Here is a 24,718-nt window from a genome sequence, read left to right as displayed (position 1 = left end):
GGGTTAACCCTCCATTGGCACTCGTCGAGTATAAATGAGAAGTTCTCTGTAATTTGGACGCATTAAAAACATTAAAAATGCACTAGCTCTAACCAGCAGGAGCAGTGATCTCTCTGCCTTACACGGCTGAGGGTCTCCTAGCAACGTACCACCAACAGCAGAAATATCATCAGCTCTGTGTTATTTTTAGTGAAACAACTATGTTATTAAGTTAAAAACATACTGAAAGAGGCAACGGGTAAATTATACTGGATCCCATAGGGCATATCCTTAAATATACGGGTTCAATCTCTCTGACACAAATGCAAATGTTTATGAAAACAAGAAGTCAACATTCAGGGCACTAAAAAACTTAAAAACGCTGTACAGCAAACACCCTGTGAATTCGGCTCACCCGCTGACCAGCAAAGATGCATCAGCTAACCTCCAACAAGCGTCACAAAGAAATCAGTTAATGGAATAATTAATATGATAAAATGAAACAAAATAAATGCACCAATGCATAAAAAATGTATGTTGTACACATCCGTGTTGATCATCTGCAAGGCGTATAGAGAAACACTAAAGATTGTTGGGTTTTTTTGGAGGGGGGTGGGATTTGGGGCACAAGGAGGCAGAGAGCTCTGCAGTCCCTGATATGGGTCGCTTTAGGGTGGGGTGGGGAAGGGTGGGGCAGGGGGTCTCCGAGAGATTCTCACCTTCGCAGCCCCTCTCAATCTGCCCCACCCAGGTGAGGGCATCGGACAGCAGGTCGGGGAGTCGTCCGTTCAGGTCCACTGATGCCAGGCAGCCCTGGAAGCCCTCCTTGGCGTGGACCAGCTTGGGCAGGTCCTTGTACATCTCCTTGGCAACGCCACCGACGTACAGGTCGCCTGTGGCAAAGGAAGCGAGATGACAGGGTGGTCAGAGCGAGGTCCCTGTGTGGCAGATCTCCGCACAGAATGAGGTTAAGCTGCCCTCTGCTGGATCACTGCTGTCAGTGTTACAATGCAATATCAAAGCATGGATACTGCTGGAGCAGGGATTCCAAACTAATCACCAAAGGGGACAGAGTCTTTAGCCACTCATTTGGCCTTAAACCAAACTCCCCCCCACACACACACGCTCTTTCTCTCCCCCTTTCTCTCTCTCTCTCTCTTTCTCACACACACACACACACACGCACTCACACATACATTATATATACATTCACATGCAACCTTTCATGACCAGTAGGCTATCAGTTCAGAACCCCGTCTCTCTACCTTTCAGATCCAGGTTCTTGGCCCCCATGGTGGTCTGGGTGGTGATCTTGGTGTCGATCTTGACGGTGTGGAGGTTGTTGGTGTCGCGGGAGATCATGACGTTGTGCCAGTGGTTGTCGTTTAGTGGCTTGTTAGAGTTCCCCTTGATCAGGTGAGCGCCGTTGCCCAGGTCGGATACATAGTGCAGGTAGCTACAACCAAACGTCAGAAACCCAGGACTTACTCTCACATATCAACACTGCACCATATCTGTATGTGTGTGTGTGTGTGTGTGTGTATATAAGTATGTCATGGTCCATGCATTAATATCTTTTTCTTTCTTTTCCTGCCTTTTATGTGTAATTTTTTGTCAGCAAAAGAGTGACAAATTATTCTACATTTTTTTGGCTAATTATAATGACATCCATTGTGTCATCAAGTATGCAGTCACACGATAACCTCAGTGTCCAATCAAATGATAACATCAACGTCCAGTGAAATGATAACTATGGTGTCCAGTCAAATGATAACCACAGTATTATCAAGTGAATGGTCAAATACCAGGAAGCTTTTAATATATCATCCGTTTGGTCCGAAACTGGAGCTTAACCGGCAGCGGCAGTGTAGTATAGTGGTATGGAGCAGGACCAAAAGGTTGGCGGTTTGATGCCCCGCTGGGGCACTGCTGTAGTACGCTTGGGCAAAGTACTTAACTCACAATTGCCTCAGTAAATATCCAGCTGCATGTATAAATGGATAACATGTAAAAATTGTAACCTATGTAAGTTGCTCTGGATAGGAGCATCTGCTAAATGCCAATAATGTAGTAGCATAAGCTTTGAGAGTGTTTAGTGGTGCAAGAACAGTCGGCAAAACTAGGATTGCGACTGGAATGGACCAGAGCTGATTGCTGTGGAGTCCGCGCCGCGGCTCCTCACCCCTTGACCAGCTCCACCACGATGAAGTCGTTGCCGTCACCGCTGTTGTAGAGGACGAGGCCGTCAGAGGAGGTGGTTTTGAACTGGAAGAAGAGGTGCATGGAGTAGTAGGCCTGCAGCGTGGCCAACGTGACGTAGCTGGAGCGGGACTTGAAGGTGACGGGGTCGGCTATGATGTTCTTGAAGCCGATCATGGCATTGAGCTCGCAGTAGTCAATGTCGCCGTTCTTGCAGAGGTCGATGTAGGCCATGCCGTTGAAGGACAGGCTCTGCAGGTGGCCGATGAAGTTGGACGGAACCGCCTGTATGTGCCGCTTCTCCGTCACAATGCCGGTCTCCACATTGTGGAACTCCAGCTGGGTGTGGTCGCCCGCCATTTGGCCTTTTGGGGTAAAGGGGGGGTGGGCGGGGGCAGAGGGAGGGAAGAAGGGAGGGGGATGGTCACTCAGGGGGATGGTCACTCAGGATTCTTCCCATGTGACCATGAAACACTGCAATTCCACAGCATGCCGTAAGATGGCAGCAGAACTCAACTTAAGAGAGCTGGGTGAAATTTTGAGCTGCTGTGGGTTTTTTTACTTCATTGCCTGTATTTCATATTTTTAATATGAAAAAAACAGCTTGTAGCCATTGTAGCAATAGCTGAAAAGCATAAAATGAGTAAAAACTCATCGGTTCAAACTACATCTTAGTTAAAAAAAAAAAAAAAAAAATTTGAACATTCATACTATAACCTCAAATATATTTGCTAAGGAAAAGCACTGTATACCATATCCCATATGACTTGGGACACTTCTGCTTTTAGCCTTCCTTTTTAACCTTTGTAACTTTTTTTGTTTTTCTGGAAAGGACCATCTGCTAAATGACTACATGTGAATGTAATTACAGCTAAAATATAACCAAAATATAAACTCACAGTGATTTTCAGGGCATAGAAATGGCCTTTCGAACACCCTGGATGTGACTTTGTCATCTAAATGCTCTTTGGATACCTGACAGTGCAGGAGCCTTATACATCCTGAATGCACCAGGTCACGTCCCAGAGTGGGACCCCCTTCACCCAAACCTTCCGGGGGGGGGGGGAGCTGTGACGGGATCTTTCATTCCCAGGCTTTACCCGCCGCAGGCCGTGGTGTCTCCCCAGAAAAACAAGCAGCGCCCGGTTACCTTCGGCTGGCTGCAGCTCGTCCACCGTCAGCTTCAGGCTCCGCCCCCTCCGCACCACCCGCACCGTGTGCCACTCGTTATCGTTCAGATTGTGCCCCGCAAAAATGGTCTCGGGACCCTTACCTGCGGGACGGCCCAAACGGGGGTTACAACAACACATGCCCCCCGGGAACGGGGAGAGACAGAGAGAGAGAGAGAGAGAAACCGCACAAAGGAGAGATAGAGAGAGAGATTGCAGAGAGGAGAGAAAGAGACAGACAGAGAGAGAGAGAAACTGCAGAAAGCAGAAAGAGACACACAGAGAGAAACTGCAAAGAGGAGAGAGAGAGAAAGAGAGACAAAGAGAGAAACTGCAAAGAGGAGAGAGAGAGAAAGAGAGACAAAGAGAGAAAGAGACACTGCACAGAGGAGAGATAGAGAGAGGAGGAGAGAAAGACAAAGGCAAATAACAGAAGAAAGAAAGACAGGCCATCATGTGGTCAGCATTTCATTTAAAGTGGGTTTTATGCAGCCAACTGGTCCATACGGTTTTGACAGGCATGGGTCAGAGGCACACAGGACCAGTCATGAACTGTCATAAACAAACTCAAAGACGACTCTATACCAAATGACACTTATATAATATATATTATGCTAAAATCAGGTATGCTTGTTCCATAAATGTAATGAGGGTAACTGTTGCCTGCAGAAGACCCATTTCATGTAAAGTACTACCAAAGAAATCCACTCAGGCTTACCATACCCGCACCTGCAGTCCGTGAACACTGCACTTTCACCTGAACATAATAGCACATTCCTCACCCTCAGCCAGTCCCTCCAACCCAAAGAGCCTGATACAAAGCCCCTGAATGCAGAAACGCATGCGCTTGTCGCATTCACTCGACGCATGCTAATCCAGCACTCCAGCCTCTGCGCTGTACACATATTGATTTTGTGCAGCAGTTCAAGGGCCCTGCTGAGAAGTGACTGAAGCAGAGGTGCTTGGGAAAAGAGCGTGTGCTCCCTTAAAGGAGAGGCCAGTATGCGCAGTACTGAGAGAGAGAGAGAGAGAGAGAGAGAGAGAGCGAGAGACACGAGGGAGAGAGACAGGGGGAGAGAGAGAGAGAGAGAGAGGGAGAGAGACAGGGGGAGAGACAGGGGGAGAGAGACAGAGGGAGAGACAAGGGGAGAGAGGGAGAGGGAGAGGGGGGAGAGAGAGAGAGAGAGAGAGAGAGAGAGAGAGAGAGGGGGAGAGACGGGGGAGAGAGAGAGAGGGAGAGAGGGAGAGAGAGAGAGAGAGACAGGGGGAGAGAGAGAGGGAGAGATAAGGGGAGAGAGGGAGAGGGAGGGGGGGGGAGAGAGAGGGAGAGAGAGAGAGAGAGAGGGAGAGAGACAGGGGAGGGGGGGGGGAGAGAGAGGGAGGGAGAGAGAGAGAAGGAAGGAAAAGGACAGGCTCTGCAAGATATTCTGTTTTTCAGGTGAGGCATCGGTCAGAGGTCCTGTAGTTATTAAACATCCCACTGCAGTCCTGTCACATAGAATGCGGGTGTCCTCAGGGTCCTGGCTGAATTCACAGCTTTTTCAGTCTTGCTATTTAGTAAATTTAAGAAAGCTGATGTGTGGACTGGCGCAAAAATGGCTGCCGTGCATTGCTCAGGTGGAGGCTACACATTAGTGCTGGTTTGAGGTGAGTTCCTCCCCCTCACCGTAAAGCACTTTGAGATCCTTCAAAATATAAATTACATCCATTATTATTACGAAAGCAATCATCCACTGTGGTATCCCAAGGTACCCCCTAGTGGACGTTTCTCCAGTGATTTGTTCATACTTACCACTAGATGGCAGCAAAGCACCGTGGTGGTTGCTAGTGGCGGCACTAAGTGGAGGTAGGGGAGGTGAGTTTGCGTCAGCCATTGCGTATTTGATGTCCATAACACACTGGCCTCTGACATTGAGAGCCTCAGAGAGCATATTCAAAACCCACTGTGCAGTCATTTTCAAGATTCCACTGTAAAAGCAATTTATCGCCTGTAACCCCCCCCCCCCCCCCCCTACTCTGCCTTGTCCTCTGTGACTATGCTGTGCAGTCCTGAGTCATGTAGGCATGGTCATAAATCCACTGCTCTAACTCAGATTTAACACCCTCAACTGGCTGAAGGAGGAACTGCATTTTCCTGCATGATGTTTTGTAATCCTCTGTAATCCAGGAGACCCAAATGGCCATCCATAGAAAGAACAGGATGAGAATTAAACTGTTTATGGGTGAAAAAATCTTATCTGTATTCCCAAATCTCTGCCATTTTTATCAGATTCACATTAAACTCTGCAATGCCCTGATATGGTCACTGGTAGTTGGCACCAAACATAGCTATGATTGAAATGGATTATTTTATGCTACATCAAGGCAGTGGCTCTTAAAATGTAACAAACAACAATGGATGCGACAGTTAGTTACTGACGGCAGCCACGTTGCCAGAAAAAAATCAATAAATTCCATTTGGCACAGTTTGGTTCAACTCTACCACTGGTGACCAGCATTACTGAGTGATCAAGAACTTTGTCCCGGGACAGTACTGTCCCAGCGGTCCCTCTTTCTGTCTTTATATAAATTCAGTTCCTCCCCCTTTTGTAAAAACCCTATGAGGACTAACACAGAGGCTGGGAAGACCTCAGAGACAGACAGTGTCACAGAGGCCCTCCTGGGTCACACGACCAGGGAGCTGAGCACTGCGATTGGATGGAGTGGAAGTGATGGACAATATATTAATCATAATAATTAATTATAGTTAATATAATTAATTATTATTATGCTGATTGTGATATGTAAGGTTGTTTATTGTTTATCAATTTAACTTTTATACATATGTGTATTTTCTTTTAATTTCTATGGTTATATTTAATAATTTGAATCTGAAACTGGATTTGACAAGAGGCTCTTTGCAGCAGAGAGGAAAAGGGGTTGTCCCAGTGACCGGTGAGTCTGTGCTGGTTGGGTGGGAGAAAAGAGAGGGCAGAGGAGAGGGACAGAGAGAGCAATAGCGAGAGTAGAGAGTTGTGTGTATGTTACACGGTGATGTGTTTTCTCTCACTGCAGCAGATGAAATCACGTTGGCCGCGTCTGCCGCCCCTCCTTTTTAGCGGATGTTCTTGATTTCGGAGACCTCTCTGTAATTATTTACCCACAGTGCCCCGCTGGGCAGGCGGGAGTCCGACTGCACAAAAACATGGTAGTGCATCTGGATGCCCCCCCCCCCCCCCCCCCCCGCCCCCCGTCTCAGAGCAAGGGTCAGACCAGAGAGAAAATGCAACGGGCTTCCATAGGTGAGGAGAACAAGGCCCAGCTGGGGAAACAGGCAGGAAACACCCATCTGAATGAAGGGTCCCATTAAAACTGTGGCAGCAGTGTAGCATAGTGGTAGGGAACATGGCTTATAACCAAAAGGCCGCTGGTTCGATTCCCTTCTTGGCTACTGCTGCTGTACCCTTGGGCAAGGTACTTAACCCACAATTTCCTCAGTAAATATCCAGCTGTATAAATGGATGAAAACTGTAGCCTGTTTAAGTTGCTCTGGATAAGAGCGTCTGCTAAATGACAGTAGCGTAATGTAACTGCACACAAACTTCGTAAGCACTGCATAAGAAGTGTATCACCACTGCGTGACTGTTCATCAAGCAGCTCCTGCTGGCCACAGGGCTCAGCATCCTGTGAGAAAATTAAACCTGGCCCTCCTGGTCTTTCAGAGCGAAAAAAAATAGATTAGAAAATAAATCACCTTCTTTAGAGTCAGTGATTTGTTACGTGTTCAGTACATTTAGTGTTCCCGGAGGTCCGTTCTTGGAAAGGTATTGATTTTTTTTTTCTCCCCTAGAAAACTCTAAATCAGTGTCAAGCTTCAATTAGGCATGCAAACTAAACGGCAACATGGTGACAGGTGAAGCCCAGGGAAGGGGCATGGTTGGCCAGACCGATAATGCACAAATGGTTTGTAGCGAAGGGCGAGAGCAGTCACCCCACCCAGCCTCGAACCCAGGTTTACAGTGTACCAAACATACGACTTTGACTGTGACACCAAAGAGCCAGGCTGTAGGATTGGTACCCCGTAGACCCGGGTTCGAGGCCAGGTGGGGTGACTGCTCTCGCCCTTCGCTATACGGTTACTTTTACAGGAGAACATCAGTGGCATCATTTATAAAAAAGTTGCATAGAAACCATCCTACATTTGATCTAAGATTTCTAAATTGTATTTCTGATTTCTGAAATGTATGTACGTGTGATTCAGAGAAAACGTGCGTACGCCACTCTCCCAGATGTGAAATCTATAAATCTCAAATGATCTTGAACTTGTGCGCAGCTAAATGGTTTTAGATGTCCACATCATTAGCATATAAAGGAGCTCGAATCAAAACCCAAATCTTTTACTTGATAATGGCGAGCTGAAAAAGAAAGAAAAAGTTTTTTAGCGAGGCCGAAATCGAGGTCCTGTTGGTGGAGGTGCAGATGCGTGCAGAGACGCTGTTTGGGAGCCTGCTTATCAGCCATTCGTCATCATGCGCACAGACGTCCGCCCGATCTGTTAAAACTCGTTCCCTTCTTATTGCACAGTTGGTGATATCTTCAAGAAGTGCCAATGGTGCCATTCTTCCTCTTGCAAACCACTGCATCATTGGAAATTTTATAGCCTATAGATTGACCGAAATGTTTTACACGTGGAACCATAATATGTATATTAAATAAGGATGTGTCAATTATGCTAATAGGGGTAGTTTTGGAAAACCAATGTGTGTTTTTTTTCCACAAGTAGTCTAGCTTATGTTGTTTTAATTTATTAATAACTTTATTGTGCAAACCATTACGTACAGCCTAAGCAATGTGTTCAATCCGGCAATACAACTACAACAGCATACTACTATTACTATTACTACTACTACTACTACTACTAATAATAATAATAATATTGAGGAAACAATTAGGCAGCAGACGATGTGTTAGCGCTCTTAGATTTACGGATACATGCAGTACTCCAATTGCCATTGCCACAAGGAAACGTTCGTACGGCAAGTTAGAACCTAACGTGGAGCTAAGTAGTACTTTTCCACATCAAAGACCGTTTTTATAAATCTGAACTTTGGCATAGATTTGAGCGTACGCACATTCTAAGATCAAATCTGTGCGTGAGAACGTTTTATAAATGAGGCCCCTGGTTCCTATTCGGTGCTGTCTGCAGTAGGGCTTGGTGTGGGTTTGTGTCGCTGCCCCTCAGAGCCGGAGGTCCGGATCAGGCAGTTAAACCTGGCCCCCAAAGCCCCTCCCCCCCACGTCGTTCTCTAACCAATGACCCGATGTTCACCGTGACTTTCACATTTTGTTCTGCTTTCCTATTCTTCACTGCGGTAGTCATTTTTTAACTGTCAGACAGTTGTCTGCGAACGAAATGTTCCCAGCCCATATTTCTGCATAACAGACAGGCTCAGCGGCATTTAGATCAGACGCAAGAAGGTGCCTGAGATCGACTCCATGGCCGAGTCATTTATAAGGTCCTTAAAGGTTTGGCAGAGATGGATTGTGGATAGGGGCCTGCTGACATGTCCTCCACGCTGACAGGTAAATTTTACATCATTCCGCTGCAGGTGGTGAAGCTTCCTGTACCTCCTGCTGCCACTGTCAGCCCTCACAGGAGAGCCCAGCAGCACCCCACAGACACACCCACAATCTCCTGAGTGAAAACAGCTGTGATCATGCATAACATTAACACTGCATTATATTACAATTAAATGATTGTAATATAATGTAACACAATAACATTACACCACACATACATACATACCATACATAATATGAACATTATTATAACATAACACTAACACACACACACACACTCTCTCTTTCTCTATCTCTTCCTCTTTCTCTCTCTCTCTCTCTCCCTCTCTCTCTCTCTCTCTCTCTCTCTCTCTCTCTCTCTCTCTCTCTCTCTCTCACACACACACACATACACACACACACACACACACACACACACAGACACAGACACACACACACCATTTTCCACCCTGCATCCAGACTCCGGCTCTCTCCCCCTCCCCGCCTGGGCTCGGCTCTCTCTGCATTCCGAGCGGTAATGGAGAAGTGTGCGCTCGGTGAATATTTATGACTTTCACACCCTCTGCTGTAAATGCAGCCACTCGTGCATATTTATATCTGAGGTCATTACGGGAAACGAGCCTCTCCAATTCAGAGCAATCGGGCCTTTCAGGAGCCTGCTTTCAATGGAGGCTCACAGCCTCCCGCTCACCATGCAGAATGCGTCTGCTCCCAGACAGATAGATAGTTATTACACCCTCACGCAGCCACGCTAACAGAGCAGAGGGTGTGTGTGTGTAAGTGTGTGTGTGTGTGTGTGTGAGAGAGAGAGAGAGGGAGACAGAGAAAGAGCATATCTCTAACAGGCTTTAATGTAAATGTCAGGGCCACTCTTTTCTCTTCCACATGAGGTGTTTAATGCATCACTTACTGGCAGTTAATGAGAGCGACCTGTTCACAGGTTGTACTGTAGGAGGAAACCCTGTTTCTGTCTGAAGAACACCAGACTCCATGACAGGAGGTGGTCAGAGCTGTTACTAATGGTGTCTGAGAAAAGGGCAAAGGTTTAGGAACCAATCACCTGTTGATGAGGAACTGAAAACAAACAAACAACCTAACCATGGGAGCAGTCATGAATTCTGTTCTATCCATGACCAATGCAACTCCCCAAAAAAATGACCAACGCACCTCCACAACATTGCAAGGAACCCCGCAGAGATGCCAGATGCCTGCTTTTTCACTCCTCTCCCCTCCCCCTCCCCTCTCTTTCCTCCTCTCCTCCTCTTCTCCTCCCCACCTTCTCCTCCTCTTCCTCCTCTCCTCCCTCTCTACCACCTACCTCTCCTTCTCTCACTACCCCTTCCCCATCTCTCTCCCCTCCTCTTCTCTCCTCTCCTGTGTGTTTGAGTGCTGCCGCTTTCCCTGGCAGTTTCGCAAGAGCACAGACCCCCCCCCCCCCCCCCCCCCCTTCAACACCACCTTCTGCTGCCGAGCACACCCACGTCAGCCCACACGGGAGGGAGATCGAGGAAGCAGCCTCACTCCCACGTATCGCCGAAGCAGAGGAACCCGCCCCCGCCCTCCACCCACCACCCCGTGAGCACCTTTTATATCAGGCTCTTTGAGTCAGTGGCTTCCAGACTTCGTAAGAGGAAACCAGAGGGAGTGAAGTATCACCAGTGAGGGTGGTGGTAATTAGTGCCCCCTTCCCTTCAGTACCCATCACCTGACTGCCACTGTTTTATTTAAAAAAAATCTCTCCCTCACACTGATTGGCTGGCTAATAAGTATGGACCCGCCCCCGTTTGGAGACAGCGGCTACATCCCACCCACTTGAGGTACTTCAAACCCGCGTCGACATTAACGACCCTGACAGACGCTCTGTGACATACTCTGCTAACAAACCCGTGTGTTTCGCCAAACAATTATCTGGTGACATATATACAGGATACATACATACATACATACATATAGAGCGGTTCAGACAGAAAGCATATATTATAGAGAAGAAAAGGTTAATGTGCACTTACTGGAGGTACAGTTAATCCTGACACAGTCTAGATGGGGAAGAATAGATGACATGTAAATTCATCCTTCAAGGTTACAGCTGCAGACATCCATCAAAAAACAGGCTCCACCCCTCTGGGGACAGACACACAGACACCCTGGCCAAAGACGCGCCGTTTTCCTCGCGAGATGGCATGCTCTGCGCCACTTCCTGTCTCCACCTGAGAGTTCCGGGAGGAGACCACCCACCCACCGCCACCATCTCTGTCCTGTCCTCATAAAATATTCATGAGCAGTAAGGCCTGGGACTCATTCTTTTATAAAATAATCATACAGTTCAGAAGAGTCTTAGAGTCTAGAGAATAACAGAGTCATAAAATCTAGATAATTCTCCAGACTCCAGAGCTCCTGAGTCCAGGCCAAAGTGGGTGAGTGGCCTTGCTGCGGATGAATATTCCTGAAACTCTGGCCGCCTGCTGGAACTCTCTGGCGGGGGAGGACGCGGCGTCTCGCTCGTGAAATGGGGTGTCTTTGCCACGGCCGTCTCAGACACTCTCGCCCGCGTGCGCGTGCCTCTGAGAGGCGGGGTGGCGGTAAGCCGTCCGCGCGGTCACAGAGTGCCGGAGGCAGCCACAGCCACGCTGGGCCCCATGGGAAACACACACAGTCTCCTCTTCATTTATTCATTTTTATTCTTTTTTTTTTGTTTTGAATTCTGGGTAAAACACACACAGGTGCCCTGCCCTGACTGTGTGATTCCCTCTCCACACCTGTGAAAGAGCTCTGGTAATTCTGCCATTACTTTTGTTGCTTTCTTTCTGATCCAGCCGATGGAGTTTCTCTTTCACAGTGGAGAAGGGCTGAACTGGGCGGGGCACCTTCGGTGACGTGGTCTCTCACAGCAGTCTTTCATTGTCTCAAAAAATGTACAGCTGGATACAATTCACTCCTGCTACTGCAGCTGAGCCTGTGAATCGGCTGTCTAATTATAAGGTCAGTGGCATAAATAACAATATTTTCGTTATTGTTATTGACAGAATATTAGTCAATGAAATAATTATGATCCAATCAATAAAACCCTACAAACTACAGCATCTGGAGTCACCAGTCAGGAACAGGCTGGTGACAGAGAAAGGCCGGGCCACTGTAATGAAGGCAGAGCATCCGTGATAAAGGCGGGGCCAGAGTGACAAAGGTGGGCCTTTGGTGATGAAGGCGGGGCCACTGTGAGGCTGCTGTGAGGACCCTGAGGAGTGCACAGACCCAGTTCTCTTTCCCATGTGACCACAGCCGGTCGCGTGCCGTCAACCGCAGCAGAAAAGTGGTCGCAAACAGCCAAAGACCAGCGCGTGCTCACCCTTACAGGGAATGCAGTACTCTCTGGGAGGGGCAGTGGGAGTGGCTGGAGTGGAGTGTGGGCGGGGCATGTCACTGGTGCACATCTAAGGTAACCATGGTGACACAACATAGTGGTGTAGCTTTGTTGTTATGGGTGCAGTTGCCTGGGTGGGACATGTTTAAAGTAGCCCCATACAGGGCTGGCACAGGGTAAGGGAGACTTGTCCACGGTGGAGGTGGGCGGGGCGAAAGGGGGCTTCTCATTTCTGCGATGACAGTGAAACCTGGTTTAAGGTATCTGCTCTCAGTGGCTGTACAGTGGGAGGTGGTGCCACACATCTGCCAACAGACTCATGGCAGCCTTCTGTCAGGTAATGGGACAGAGCACTATAACTCTACAACTGGTGGGAAGGAGGGAAGGTGGTTGAGAAGCTATTTCAACCAGGAGGTCACGGGTTAGCTTCCTTAGTGGGGACAATGCTATTGTACCCTCACACTAGGTACTTAAACATAAAACTGCATTCACTGAGTATCTGACTCAGTACTCAGTATCTGCATAACTGAAAAATTTGTAAAAGAAATGTAATGTAAGCTTCCATAGATATATTCCCATAAAAAGTGCAGTAAGGCCTAATACAGAATTTTCAACATTCCTGCTACACATCCACTAAATGCTCACATTTTCTTTTTCACGTACTATGGCACTTAGCAGAATATGACATGCTGTGTAATGACCCCCTACTGTCAGATTGTGACAATTATCACTCGTAGCCTAACCTGCTTGTATGCAATTTTGTAAGTCGCACTGGAAAAGAGCACCTGCTAAATGACTAAGTGTAAAAGTAATTCAACACTATGTAAAAGAACAGCACACCACACTGTCATACAGGAAGAAGCGGGAATTCTGGGTAATGGATTGCACGTGTAACGGAGGGGGGGGGGGTCTTCAGACCATGGGGTTAGAGATCGGGCCCTGACTGGCTTAGAGTGGGGGGTTTGGGGTATTGGGGGTGTTGGGCGTGGGTTACAGGGCAGGGTACAGGGGTAGAAAGGGGTGAGAAGCTTTTCTAGGAGTGTAAGGGCGGCATCGTGCTCTACTGGCAGTGAGCGCAGGGCAGCAGACTCCGGCCATTGAAGGTCTCTACGCCATCCCCTCCTCCTCCACACACAGAGACAACACTGCACGAGAGTATGTGTGAGTGTGTGTGTGTGTGTGTGTGTGTGTGTGTGTGTGTGCGTGTGTGAAATAGGTGATTGCCATATAAAAATGATATGTTCACATATACATTATGAAATACATAATACTTTTTTAATATGTGGAAAAATCAATTCTATCATGTCAATTATTGCCACTTTTATGAATGCAATTTTATGCATAGATTTAGAGTAGAGTTTGAAATTAGTGTAATTTTTAAACACTGTATACATACAATATGTGCATAAAATTACACACATGAAGGAACCAAAACTTATGTTTCTGGATGTACACAACCAGCTGACATGTCTTTGAAAATGTGTTTCTCCTGAAGCTGAGTTTCAGAGGGTATTGTTGTATTCAATTACATAGTGTTGTTATTTGAACAAGTGACAATGTGAGAATTTGCATCCTGGGTTGTACTCCTGAGTGTGCATTCCTGTGGGTGTGACCGTTGGTGGGGTTTGAGTGTGGCTGGGGGCATGGCTACAGGAATTGCCAATCAGAGTGGTTGGCACACTGCTTGATCTAAAGAATGGCACACAGCTTCGTGCGTACTTATGTATGTTGTGTCTTATGAAGTGTGCTGTCTGTAATGAAGCTTATGTTGTATGAGGGTGTGGTTGCAGGCGTGGTCATAGGCGTGGCTGTGGGTGTGTCCGGGCGGGGTTACCTAGGTTGACAGTGAGCCGGACACGGCCAGCGTCCAGCTCCAGCCGCAGGGTGTCGGCGGACTCCCGGGACGTGGTGGCCATCAGGACCCCATAGGCCCGCTGTGACCGGAAACGCAGGGACACGTCCTCCGCCTCCGTGTGCATCACCACCGGCAGCTGGATCTTCATGAACTTACTGCCGTCGAAGCTAAGGATGGTGGCGTCTGAAGCAGAGAGAGGGAGGGAGGGAGGGAGGGAGAGAGGGAAAGAGAAGGAGAGAGAGAGAGATAAACAGGTTAAATTGCTCCTGTAGGTAAGAGAGTAAAAAGGGAGAGTAACTAATGCTTTCAAAGCTATAATCGAAGGAACGAGAAAAGAGAGAAGGAAGGAGGGAGAGAGAGGGCGTAACTACCACTTTTCAGGGATGTGTACAAGGACACAGAGAGAGGACAGGCTTAACTTGATGTACCACCTTTACGACACAGAGAGGTAGCTACCACCTCTCAAGGATGTTGACATCTGTACAAGGACAAAGTGGGGGTAACCACCAACCACTGCCACAGAATCCAAGAGGGGGGGCAGTGAATGTTCAGTGTGAAACCTACCCAATTCATTTTCGTGATTTGAAAAATTAGAGAGAATTACAGAAGGAGAGGCAATAGGCTCCTTGGATACACAAGAAAACAGAAAAACTCCCACAGTTTTAATGCATTGGCCTTCGTCTTCAGAGCAGTGCATCGTGGGTTCAATGACAAGCTCAATCTGCTAAAAGAGGAGAGAGCTCGCCGTCTCCCCTGTGTAAAATAAGCCCAATGACTCAGAGCGGTAGGTTTGCATCGGACTGTTTGTTTTGCATGCGAGGAATTTTATTCCAGTGATTTTATTTCATTGCAGGATTAACTCCTTAACTCCTGTCAGGCAATACATATCAATGATAAGCTTTTGGTTGACAGAAGGGTGTGGGGTCATGGCTCTTTTGTGAATGGGACGAGACAAATTCTGGTACCTGTCAGCTTCATAACAGATATCATACACTCCACAATGGATCTACCAGAGCAAGGAATGAGAGAGGCGGTCAGATACTGAGGCAAAAAAAGACACCAGAACACAGAGACCCCTGGAGAAGTCACTGCCACAGCTTGTATGTACAGGCTTACACCTGGATGTTTACTGAAGCAGATTAACACCTTGTTCATAGGTGAAACAGCACTACCCGTAACCACCTAGCTCCTAGACACCCTGCCACGCTGCCAAACAGGCCCGCTTCCCTCAGAACGTAGAAGACACCACCATCACAGACTGACACCCAATCAGAGAGGTTTCCCTCCCCACCCCTGCCTGTGTGGAAACCGCGAAACTGTGAGAGGAAGGGAGGATGAAAATTAAATGAATATATAAACATGCATACCGTGAAACGGGCATAACCAGGACATGGCCAGGAACACCAAGCAGTGGAGAGGGAAATCATCAGCCTTTCAAGTGCTGGAAGGAACAATGGAAGAGAGTACCCCCACCCCCCCTCTCTATCTCTCCCCCTCTCTCTCTTCCTCTCTCTCTCTCCCGCTCCCTCTCTCTCTTCCTCTTCCTCTCTCTCCCTCTTTCTCACTCTATCTCTTCCCCTCTCTCTCCCCCTCTCTCCCTCTCCTTCTCTCATTACATGTGCTAAGAAGAGACATCTGAGCCCCTCCAGCGTCAGTCGGTACATCTTATTTACATGAGCCACCGGGAGACCGAACCACCGTCCCTCCCACCCCCCACTGTGCACCCCAGACCACCCTACAGGGTGCCGACAGCTCGCAATCCAAAGCGTGACGCCTGTTTCAAAGAGCCTGTTAGCTGTCCTCTTGTACCCGCGGAACGTAATTGGCTGGCGGAACAGAACCAGAGATGCGTCCCAAGCTGTTGGCACGCCGATGGATCCCTTGGCGGCGCTGTGGTGCAGGCATTTTTGGGGCAGCAGCGATGCCAGGGGTGCTACTGACACCCAGCTGAGAGCAGAGGGGTGCCTAGCAATTGTTACCTTGGCTGTGATTACCATTTAGCTTCATGCAACCCCTCTCTGTAAATGCTGATGAATACACTGTAGCTCCACCATCTATGCCAGGCAGCTCAACTCTAAGGGAAATTCAACCAGGAAATAAAAAACAGCTGTAACAGACATGTTAAATTCACCCAGCTGCAGGGGGGAGGGGTGCTGTTTTGGCTGTTTTAGTGATCTAAAAGCAGAAGGTCTGAAGCGGCTCTGTGTGACGCTAACAGGGACAGACAGCGATGGCCTTTGGGTTCACTGAGTCACCTGACCCGGGGGGAGGCCAAAAATCACACGGAGGAGTGCGCCCGGCATTAAGACACACTCGACCCCTCTGACCCCAACCTCTGGAGGATGCCAGCACACCCCTGACCCAAAATCTTTACGCCCCAATCCCTCCTGCGACCGGCTGCAGGTAACACATCTCCGGCACGACCGTTTGATAAATGAGTGCCTCTTACTTCTCCAGCCGAGCAAAAGAATGAGTCTCACTCACAGCAGTGCACACAAAGTGCTGAAGTTTTGGGGCCATATGTATCAATCTTTGTGTACAACTTGCCGTAGGACCATGTGTACGCACAATCTCACGATTTGTGTAAGGAGGTTTTTCGTCAGAGTTAACAAACGCCACGTACGCCTAATTGTCTAATCTGAGCACAAATCAAATTATCGTGAGATTATGTGCACATGAACACGCTTAACCTCACCTCCCACAATTGTTCTTACATGGACCGAAACACGCCTTTAATTAGTCGAATTAGCATATTAAAGATCTCAGGTAAATCTGAGTGAAATGCAGAGATTGATGTTGAGGATCAATGGCAGGACGTAAGAAAAGAAATTATTCGGAGATAGAGGTGATGGTTGATGAGGTGGAGAGAAGAAAAAATGTCCTTTTTGAAAGCTAGACTAGTGGCATTTCAAATTGACAGGAAAATGCAGAGTGGCTCAAAGCGGTGACCGCTATGAATGCAGTTTCACCAGAGGTGCGTACGGTGGAGGAGGTGAAGAAGAAGTGGTCGGATTTTAAAAGAGAGGGCAAAAAAAATAATAAGCGCACACAGGACCAGTGCCGCGATCTCATCAATGATTGACACAAGACCTGTTTACTTGCATCGTTTACGACATACTACACGTCCGTGCTCAGACAGGCCGTGTATCCCACAAAAACTGACAGTGACCCGCCAAACTGCAAGGTCTCTTTCGAGGACCTGCGTCTCTACACTGAGGTGGTGCTGGTGATGCGGAGAGGGGCGGAGACAGCAGGACCACAGGGGCTCTGAGACAACGTGTGGGGGGTGGGGTGACGAGTGACAGGAATGACAGGAGAAACTGCAAGCTAAACATTTACCAGCCAACTCGGCAAGAAACGAGTAGTCTCCATGGTGACGATTAATTAAGGAGATAGGAGTGGAAGACAAGGGAGAGATAGTAAGGGAGACAGGGAGAAAGAGCAAGAGAGAGATAGAGAGATAGAGAGAGAGAGAGAGAGAGAGAGATAAAGATGGAGACAGGGAAAGCGAGCGAGAAAGAGATAGAGATGGAGAACAAAGGAAAAAGGAAATTGAAGAGAAGCTGTTTGCCTTTCTACACCATACCCTGCCAGGGTGGGGTGCCGCCCCTTGGTAATCAACTGTCCAATCAGGGGATGGAACCTGATGACCTCACCGCTGGGACACATTAGTTAAAACACACTGTCAGGAGAGCTATCCCACCATGCAGTCTGAGGAGTCACTGAAGTAGTGTAAATTGGTAAAAATATGGTATTAAAAGTAAAAGTATGTATACATTTATATATATATATATAGAAAGAAGAAAGAGAGAGAGAGACAGAGATAGAGAGGGAGGAAGGGATAAACTGAAAGGCTGCAGGTTTGATTCCTTGCAGGGGCACTGCTACGGTTACCCTTGGGTGAGGTACTTAGCCCACAGTTGCCTCAGTAAATATCCAGCTGCATGAATGGATAAAACGGTAACCTATGTCAGTCGCTCTGAATAAGAGCATCTGCTAAATAACTATAATGTAAGGTATTGTAGTGACAGAGGGAGAAAATATACATATGTATACATGAATATTTAACACATATTTCTTCATTCACATACATTGCATGCAGAGTGCATTTAAGATGCTTTTAAAATGTTGCTTTTCTGCTCGTGTTTGATGCTGACCGCACGTACAGCACGCTTACTGCATCACTGCATACATCGTGTTACATTAGATGTCAGCAGGCCTCTCGCCTCTGGCCAACGGGAGGTCCTGCTTCCCCTGAGATACCTCCGATAAATGCCACGTTCCCTCTGCCGATCTAGGGAGGGACACACGCCTAATTATGATTCCTCCTTTGCCGGTGGGGGTGGTACGACGGGCAGACGTGACTGAGCGCCCCTGTAATCACTCTGACAGCCTCCCCAAGCCGCGCGCACGCCCCGCCCCTCCAGCCACGAGGCAATCTGGAGCAGCGGAAACGGCTGGCGGCCAGCCAGAACGCCGATCCGCTTCCCGATGCCGCGCTGGCAGAGAGCGCCGAACCCAGCCCTCTGACTGTGCGTGCCTTCTGCACACCAGATCGTTTCGGGTTTTTCCAGAGCTGGAATATTTTAAAATGCAGAATCTAGCAGCTGTCTGTGTGAGCCTTCTGTGACATGAGAGCAATTTCAGCTTTTCAGAGCTGGGATATGTTAAAATGCAGAGGTTAACTGTAAACTGTGTGGGACTGCTGTGAGCCAGTTCAGTTATTTCAGTGAGTATGTCAGTTTCTCTGAAAGAAACCATTCCAGGATTTTAGCCTCTTTGAGTGACAGCATTTCAGTTACTCTGTGAATGAGAAATTCTTTTTTTCTCAGGGAACAAATATTTTAGCGCCTCAGAGCAAGAGCATGTATTATTTCAGCTTCTCAGAGTCATGGGATTTCATTTTCTCTGGCTGACAGTAATTCAGTCAGCCTAAGTGACAATATTTCAGATTTTCTGAGAGAGAGAGAGCTCTTCATTTTCAGAGCGAGTGTATTTCGCTGTCTGGGAGCGGAGTTTTATTACAGAGGAAAGTCAAACACTCAGTGAAAATCGTGCCTCTGTGTGAACCTCAGCCGATCCTCTGAACAGGAAACTGTGTTTGTCCGTTCTTCATCTTACTATCCTCTTCAGAACGGTCTTCATCCACAAGCTATCAGAGCCCCAGACATCTCTGACATCATGCTAAGAGAAATCAACCAGACAGCACATGTTTTTAACACTGTGCTAAGAGATATCAATTAGACAGCAAACATCTTTAACATCATGTTAAGAGATATCAACCAGACAACACATGCCTTTAACATTGTGTTAAGAGATATCAACCAGACAACACATGCCTTTAACATTGTGTTAAGAGATATCAACCAAACAGCACATGCCTTTAACATTGTGTTAAGAGATATCAACCAAACAGCACATGCCTTTAACACTGTGTTAAGAGATATCAACCAAACAGCACATGCCTTTAACATTGTGCTAAGAGACATCAATAAGATAATATGGATCAGAGCATTGCTATGTTCCACTAGACTCCACTACAGCTGTAGAACATCTCACTTAATCATATGTAGACATCCGAGCTCCTGATTTGTTTTCAAAATACAAGAGCCACAGGTTCATAAATACATGCGATGCGTTGCTGCTTTGATGTGCGGATGGCAGCCGACGCGATCCGAGCAATACCCACACATTCCTAATGACTTAATTGGCCAGATGATTTCCTGCGTTCTGCGGCAGCTCTAGCAGTACGTTCGTGATTAATTGCCTGTATGATTAATTGTGCTATGAGTGGTTGTATTGGTGATTAATTATGACAGGCCTAATTGCATCTCCTGAAGGGGAACGTGGCTGGCTCTCTGACAGGCCGGGGGTCCTGCTGTGTGTGACGTCTCCGGCTCCGCTCGCCCGGCCAAAATCTCAGCTGGAGAGGTCGGGGGGGTCACCAGCGTGCTTAAAGAGCTTTGTGAGATGGGAGGCCGAAGCTCTTTCTAGGTGGCGAATGCAGAGTGATGCTCATTTTTCTCCCAGATTTTACACGTCTCTTCTGTGCGAGGAATGGACCTACAAAGACCATTGCTTAAAGGACGTTGAGTGCTGAGCTTTACTCCATTTGGTCGGCAGTGTGGATGGATGTGGGTTCTGAACCCAATTCCTCCCTCTGTGGTTTGACCTGAACTCAACTCTGGGTTGGTCTAAAAGGAGATTAAACATGTTCCTTAACTCCATATTCCTTTCTGCTACTGCCCTCTTCACTGTTGATTTACTGTGCGGTGATACTGTTCAATAATATTGGCTTGGCTGATTGATGGATTGGTCAGCTGCTTGATTAATGCATTTTCTGGTTGGTTATTTGTTTTTGTAAATATTTAAGGTGAATGTTGTACTAATATTACTAGTTGCTTATCTACTTGTATTATTGCCATGAGTTGCAGATATTGTTATTTAGCAGCATTATATGTGATTTATGGTAGTGTATGCATTTAATGACTTCCGAGTTTCTAGGCTGTCTTAGTTGCAGATTATCAAAAGTTACCTGCAGGTTAACCCTACTTGCTGCTCATGAACACTCTCTCTTTCTCACATTCCTTCTCTAATAATTTGCCTCTATCAAGCTCTCACTGTCTAACACACTCCTTTCCGCCACTCTCTCTCTCTCGCACACCTCTCTGAGAACACATTAATACACTTTAATACATTCCGTCTCCTGTACGCTGTCTCTAAAATCAGACTGTATCTCTCAATCTCTCATTTTCCCTGCAGTGCTCAGGTGAGGAGACCACCGGGTTTGCCTGCCCTGGACAAACTACAAGGACCAGCACAAATCTGAGCTGAAAAAACAGGCCCAGAAAAAAAAGACCCGAGAAACCTGGGGCCCGGGGAGGTAAGACCCCCAGGACGCGGCATGGGGGCGACCCACCTCTCTCGCAGGAGCGGCCCAGGTAGCCGGTCCCGGAGCAGTCGCAGACGTAGCGGTTCCAGCCCTCGCGGCACACGCCGCTGTTCTGACACGGGTTGCTCAGGCACTGCTTGGGCGGCTCTTTGGAGCAGGAGGGCTTGACGCCGGCGGCCTTCTGCGCCTCGGCCATGCGCCGCACGTCCTTGCTCTGGCCGTCCACGAACAGGTCGCGCACGCAGCCCACGTAGCCGTAGTTCAGCAGCGCCGTCCACACCTCCGTGGGGAACACCAGCCCGGCCTTGTCCTCCGGCAGGCCCCCCAGGTACAGATTGTCATCCAGGTCCAGGATCTCACTCTCCCCTGGCGCCGTGTAGGCTGTGCGGATCGTGTTAATGGAGATGGTGCCTGAGGAGGGACAAAAATTATTACAGCATTATAACATGCTTATTACATAAACATATACAGGCGCAAGATTATTACAGTTTAATAACATGAATACCATTAATAACATAACAGTAAAACAAATATCATTACATTGTTCTGCACTGTAGCATGCTTATCACTGCACTGTAGCATGATTATTACAGTTTTAAAAACAGCAACACAAATGTTATTATGGTGTACTTTGTATATTGTTTTTTTCCCCTGCTGTTACTGGCTGTGTTCTTTATTCATATGCTTTGGCAATGTGTAGCTGGTTGGTTGGTTGTGTAGTTGGTCCTGCCAATGAAACTGAAATGAATTGAATTAAAGAGAGACTCTAATCTGCACTGTTGGGAAATGAACACTAAACACAAACCCAAACGGACTGCTACCGGATGCTAAAAAACAGATTAGACTTTGGCAGACCATCAGATCACTGCAAAACACACGAAACGAAGGCAGATCGTGACCAAACACCGCCTCTGTGATCACGGCCAGGCCGCTGAAAAGGGCTGGCACAGGCTAACCTGGCTCACCAGAAGGGACAGGAAAGAGAGAGTAATTGCAAAACAAGATTAGCTGAGACAGATGTTACCTTTCGTTACAATATGCTGTAATAAATACTCCCGAGCTACTGTCCACAGCCTCCGGCAACGAATTTGAATGCTCGCTCTGCAGATGACCAGCTTCTCCTGTTTTGAACATGACACACCTAGCATAGTTCTTTCAGGCACAAGCCCTGGCAGTAAATCCAAACAAAACTGCTAAAAAAGAGTAAAGTACAGGCAGTGGAAAAACCTAGTCGTAGTGTAATGGATAATACAAGACCAAGCGAGATTCAAACCAACGTTCTCGTTGCTCAGCCAAATAAAATGGCCAGTGTCATTACCAGTTAAGCTAAAGGAAATTTGCCCCTAGCTCTTTTGGCAACAGTGCTAGCTAACGAAGTCATAGGGAGTGATGTCACTGCTGAAACCACTCTGCTACCTGCTACGCTGCTGGCGTTACGCAGGACTCACACAAGCTACTAATTTCAGCTCTGCTACACTAGAATAGACTACTGTGCGCTTTGGATTTACTGTGCTGTGATAGTATTCAATAATAATGTTGGATTGGCTGATTGATGGACCAGTCGATTGCTTGATCAATGCATTGGCTGGCTGGTTATTTGTTTTTCTTTCATATTTAAGGTCAGCAACGCTCTGAGGTCTGAAGGTGAAGACCATGGTTCATGCTGCAGAAATGGGCTGAGAATGACATCATTGTATGAGAATAGAACTTCAGTAAAGAAAGCTGGGATCTGAACCTTATCTCACTCATGGTGATTGTGTGGTGCCACAATCAGAGAATTCATTTTATGACCAGGAGGCTGCTGGTTCGAATCCTTGTTGAGGTAGCTGCCACTGCACCATTGCACAATCACCCTGAATAGCTTCAGTATATGTACATCTGTGTAAATAGAGCGCATGTTGCCCTGGGTACAGATGCCTGCTGAGTGAATAACAGGGTAAATAATATGGGTGTTTAGGCGGTGACTTCCATGCTAAAACCCCTTTAAGGGACTCCCACATGACATCGCTCTCTCACGGTCCGCCCACTGCAAACATTTCTTAAGACGGTCTGTTCCGGAAGCAAATTCCCATCGTCTCTCATTCTTGTTCATCGCACGGCCCTTTAATCTCTACTCCAAAGGCATTTCGGGGAGAAAAAGAAATCCATTAAACAAATGACAGGGACACGCATGGGAATTAGGGTGAAACTAGCACTGTAATGCACCGCTACGACTGCTGGTGTCCAAAAGGCTCAGGCGAAACTTGACGTAATGCGAGAGGCAGTTAGCCGAAGAGGGCCGCTGCACTCTCTCTGCTCCAACCCGCTGTGCTATAGAGGAAACCACACCCAATGAGACCGCAAGACGACCATGAGATGACCGCAAGGCAACCACAGGGTAACCGCAAGGCAACCGTGAGACGACCACAAGGCAATCCACAAGGGGGCCGCAAATCGGCTGCAAGGAAACCACAAGGCAACCACAAGATGACCATGAGACTGCCGCAAGGGAACTGCAAGGCGACCACAGGAAAAGCATGACACGACCACGAGGTGACCACGAGGCAATTGCTTCGCCTGCCAACATGCCGCGAAGCACTACTGCTATGTTCACCGCTCCCTTCTGCTGTCAGAGAGGCAGTGCTCACCCGGGCCATCGTTTTACCCATGATTAATGTGTCGGCCGTCCCGTTTACCTCTCACACATACAAAACTGAAGTGCGTGTGTACTTGTGCGTATATGTGCTTGTGTGCGAGCGTGCGTGCGCATGTGCATGCGTGCGTGTGCTTGTTTTCCCTCTGTGATTGATTGCTTTGGTTCGGCTTTAATTCTCCATTTAAATCTGAAGCAAAGCAGCTTTAATGCTACATGAGGCAGCAATAAAGTGCGAATCGCAGGGCCTGAGAGTGATAAATGCTTCCGCCCATTCTTCATTTCCTCGCACTGTGTTCGTTTATTACAGTGTACTGTATTTTTGGGTGCCTCATTAGGGCCGCGTGACTGAGTTGGCGGTCATGTCCCACTGTAATCCGTCACTCTGAGGTTTGGCTTGGGCCTTTTCAGACTCTGTCTGCAAATACACAACAAAACTTTTTTCCTCTGTCATGATGTGGATTATATGTCTGACTCCTGGAAACAACCCTGTAACCCTTCCATGATAATTGTGTGCAGTGGCGATGGAAGGGGTGTGTGTGGAGGGGTCTATTTCACAACTACAGTGTATGCATGGTCATGGACATTTTATGAAGACAAACATGTGCCATACACATATCCACACAAACACCTCACACACACGCACACAGCATGCTTCCCTCTTCATTACATGAGTGGAACTGTGGACAACAAAGCCAGACCACCAAGCACTCACAACCCCATGAAAACAGGAGTCCAGACAATCATACACGCACTGTGCTTGTGTCCTAACAGTCAACACCAGAGGGCCTCGCACATTCTAGACCCTACAACCCATCATCGTATTGTGGCAACCAACCATATAGCCTTTAACGAAGCCAGGGAGTAATCACCTTACATCAGGCTTTAAGACGGGAGACCTCCACCAGAGACAGTCTTCAGAGCAGGAGCCCCCAACCTACCCCCACTCCCCCTTCACACCTACCCCCACCTCTCTCCACCACTCTACACCCCCTCTCCATCACCTCTCCACTCCTACCCCCACCCCCACCCCCACCCCCACCCCCACCCCCACCCCCTCTCCACACCTACACCC

At 47.7% G+C, this 24,718-nt stretch overlaps 1 protein-coding gene across 23 annotated transcripts in view; it reads right to left on the bottom strand.

Annotated features, from left to right (window-relative positions):
• The window catches only part of nrxn1a (neurexin 1a), a 216,175-nt gene that overhangs the window by 90,222 nt on the left and 101,235 nt on the right, over positions 1-24,718 (bottom strand). For 15 of the 23 annotated variants that reach the window (XM_036526873.1, XM_036526893.1, XM_036526981.1 and 12 more), the window contains 7 exons: positions 21,039-21,422; positions 14,099-14,302; positions 10,916-10,942; positions 3,329-3,451; positions 2,162-2,543; positions 1,245-1,435; positions 699-872 (listed from right to left, as the gene is read on the bottom strand). In XM_036526873.1, the coding sequence (XP_036382766.1) occupies positions 699-872; positions 1,245-1,435; positions 2,162-2,543; positions 3,329-3,451; positions 10,916-10,942; positions 14,099-14,302; positions 21,039-21,422 (1,485 nt within the window). The remainder of the gene's footprint in view (positions 1-698; positions 873-1,244; positions 1,436-2,161; positions 2,544-3,328; positions 3,452-10,915; positions 10,943-14,098; positions 14,303-21,038; positions 21,423-24,718) is intronic. The other 8 variants (XM_036526929.1, XM_036526973.1, XM_036527009.1 and 5 more) reach the window with 1 other exon arrangement.

The sequence above is a fragment of the Megalops cyprinoides genome, chromosome 1, assembly GCF_013368585.1.
Source record: "Megalops cyprinoides isolate fMegCyp1 chromosome 1, fMegCyp1.pri, whole genome shotgun sequence".
Taxonomy (NCBI): Eukaryota; Metazoa; Chordata; class Actinopteri; order Elopiformes; family Megalopidae; genus Megalops; species Megalops cyprinoides.
This window is presented reverse-complemented; position numbering and strand designations above follow the sequence as displayed.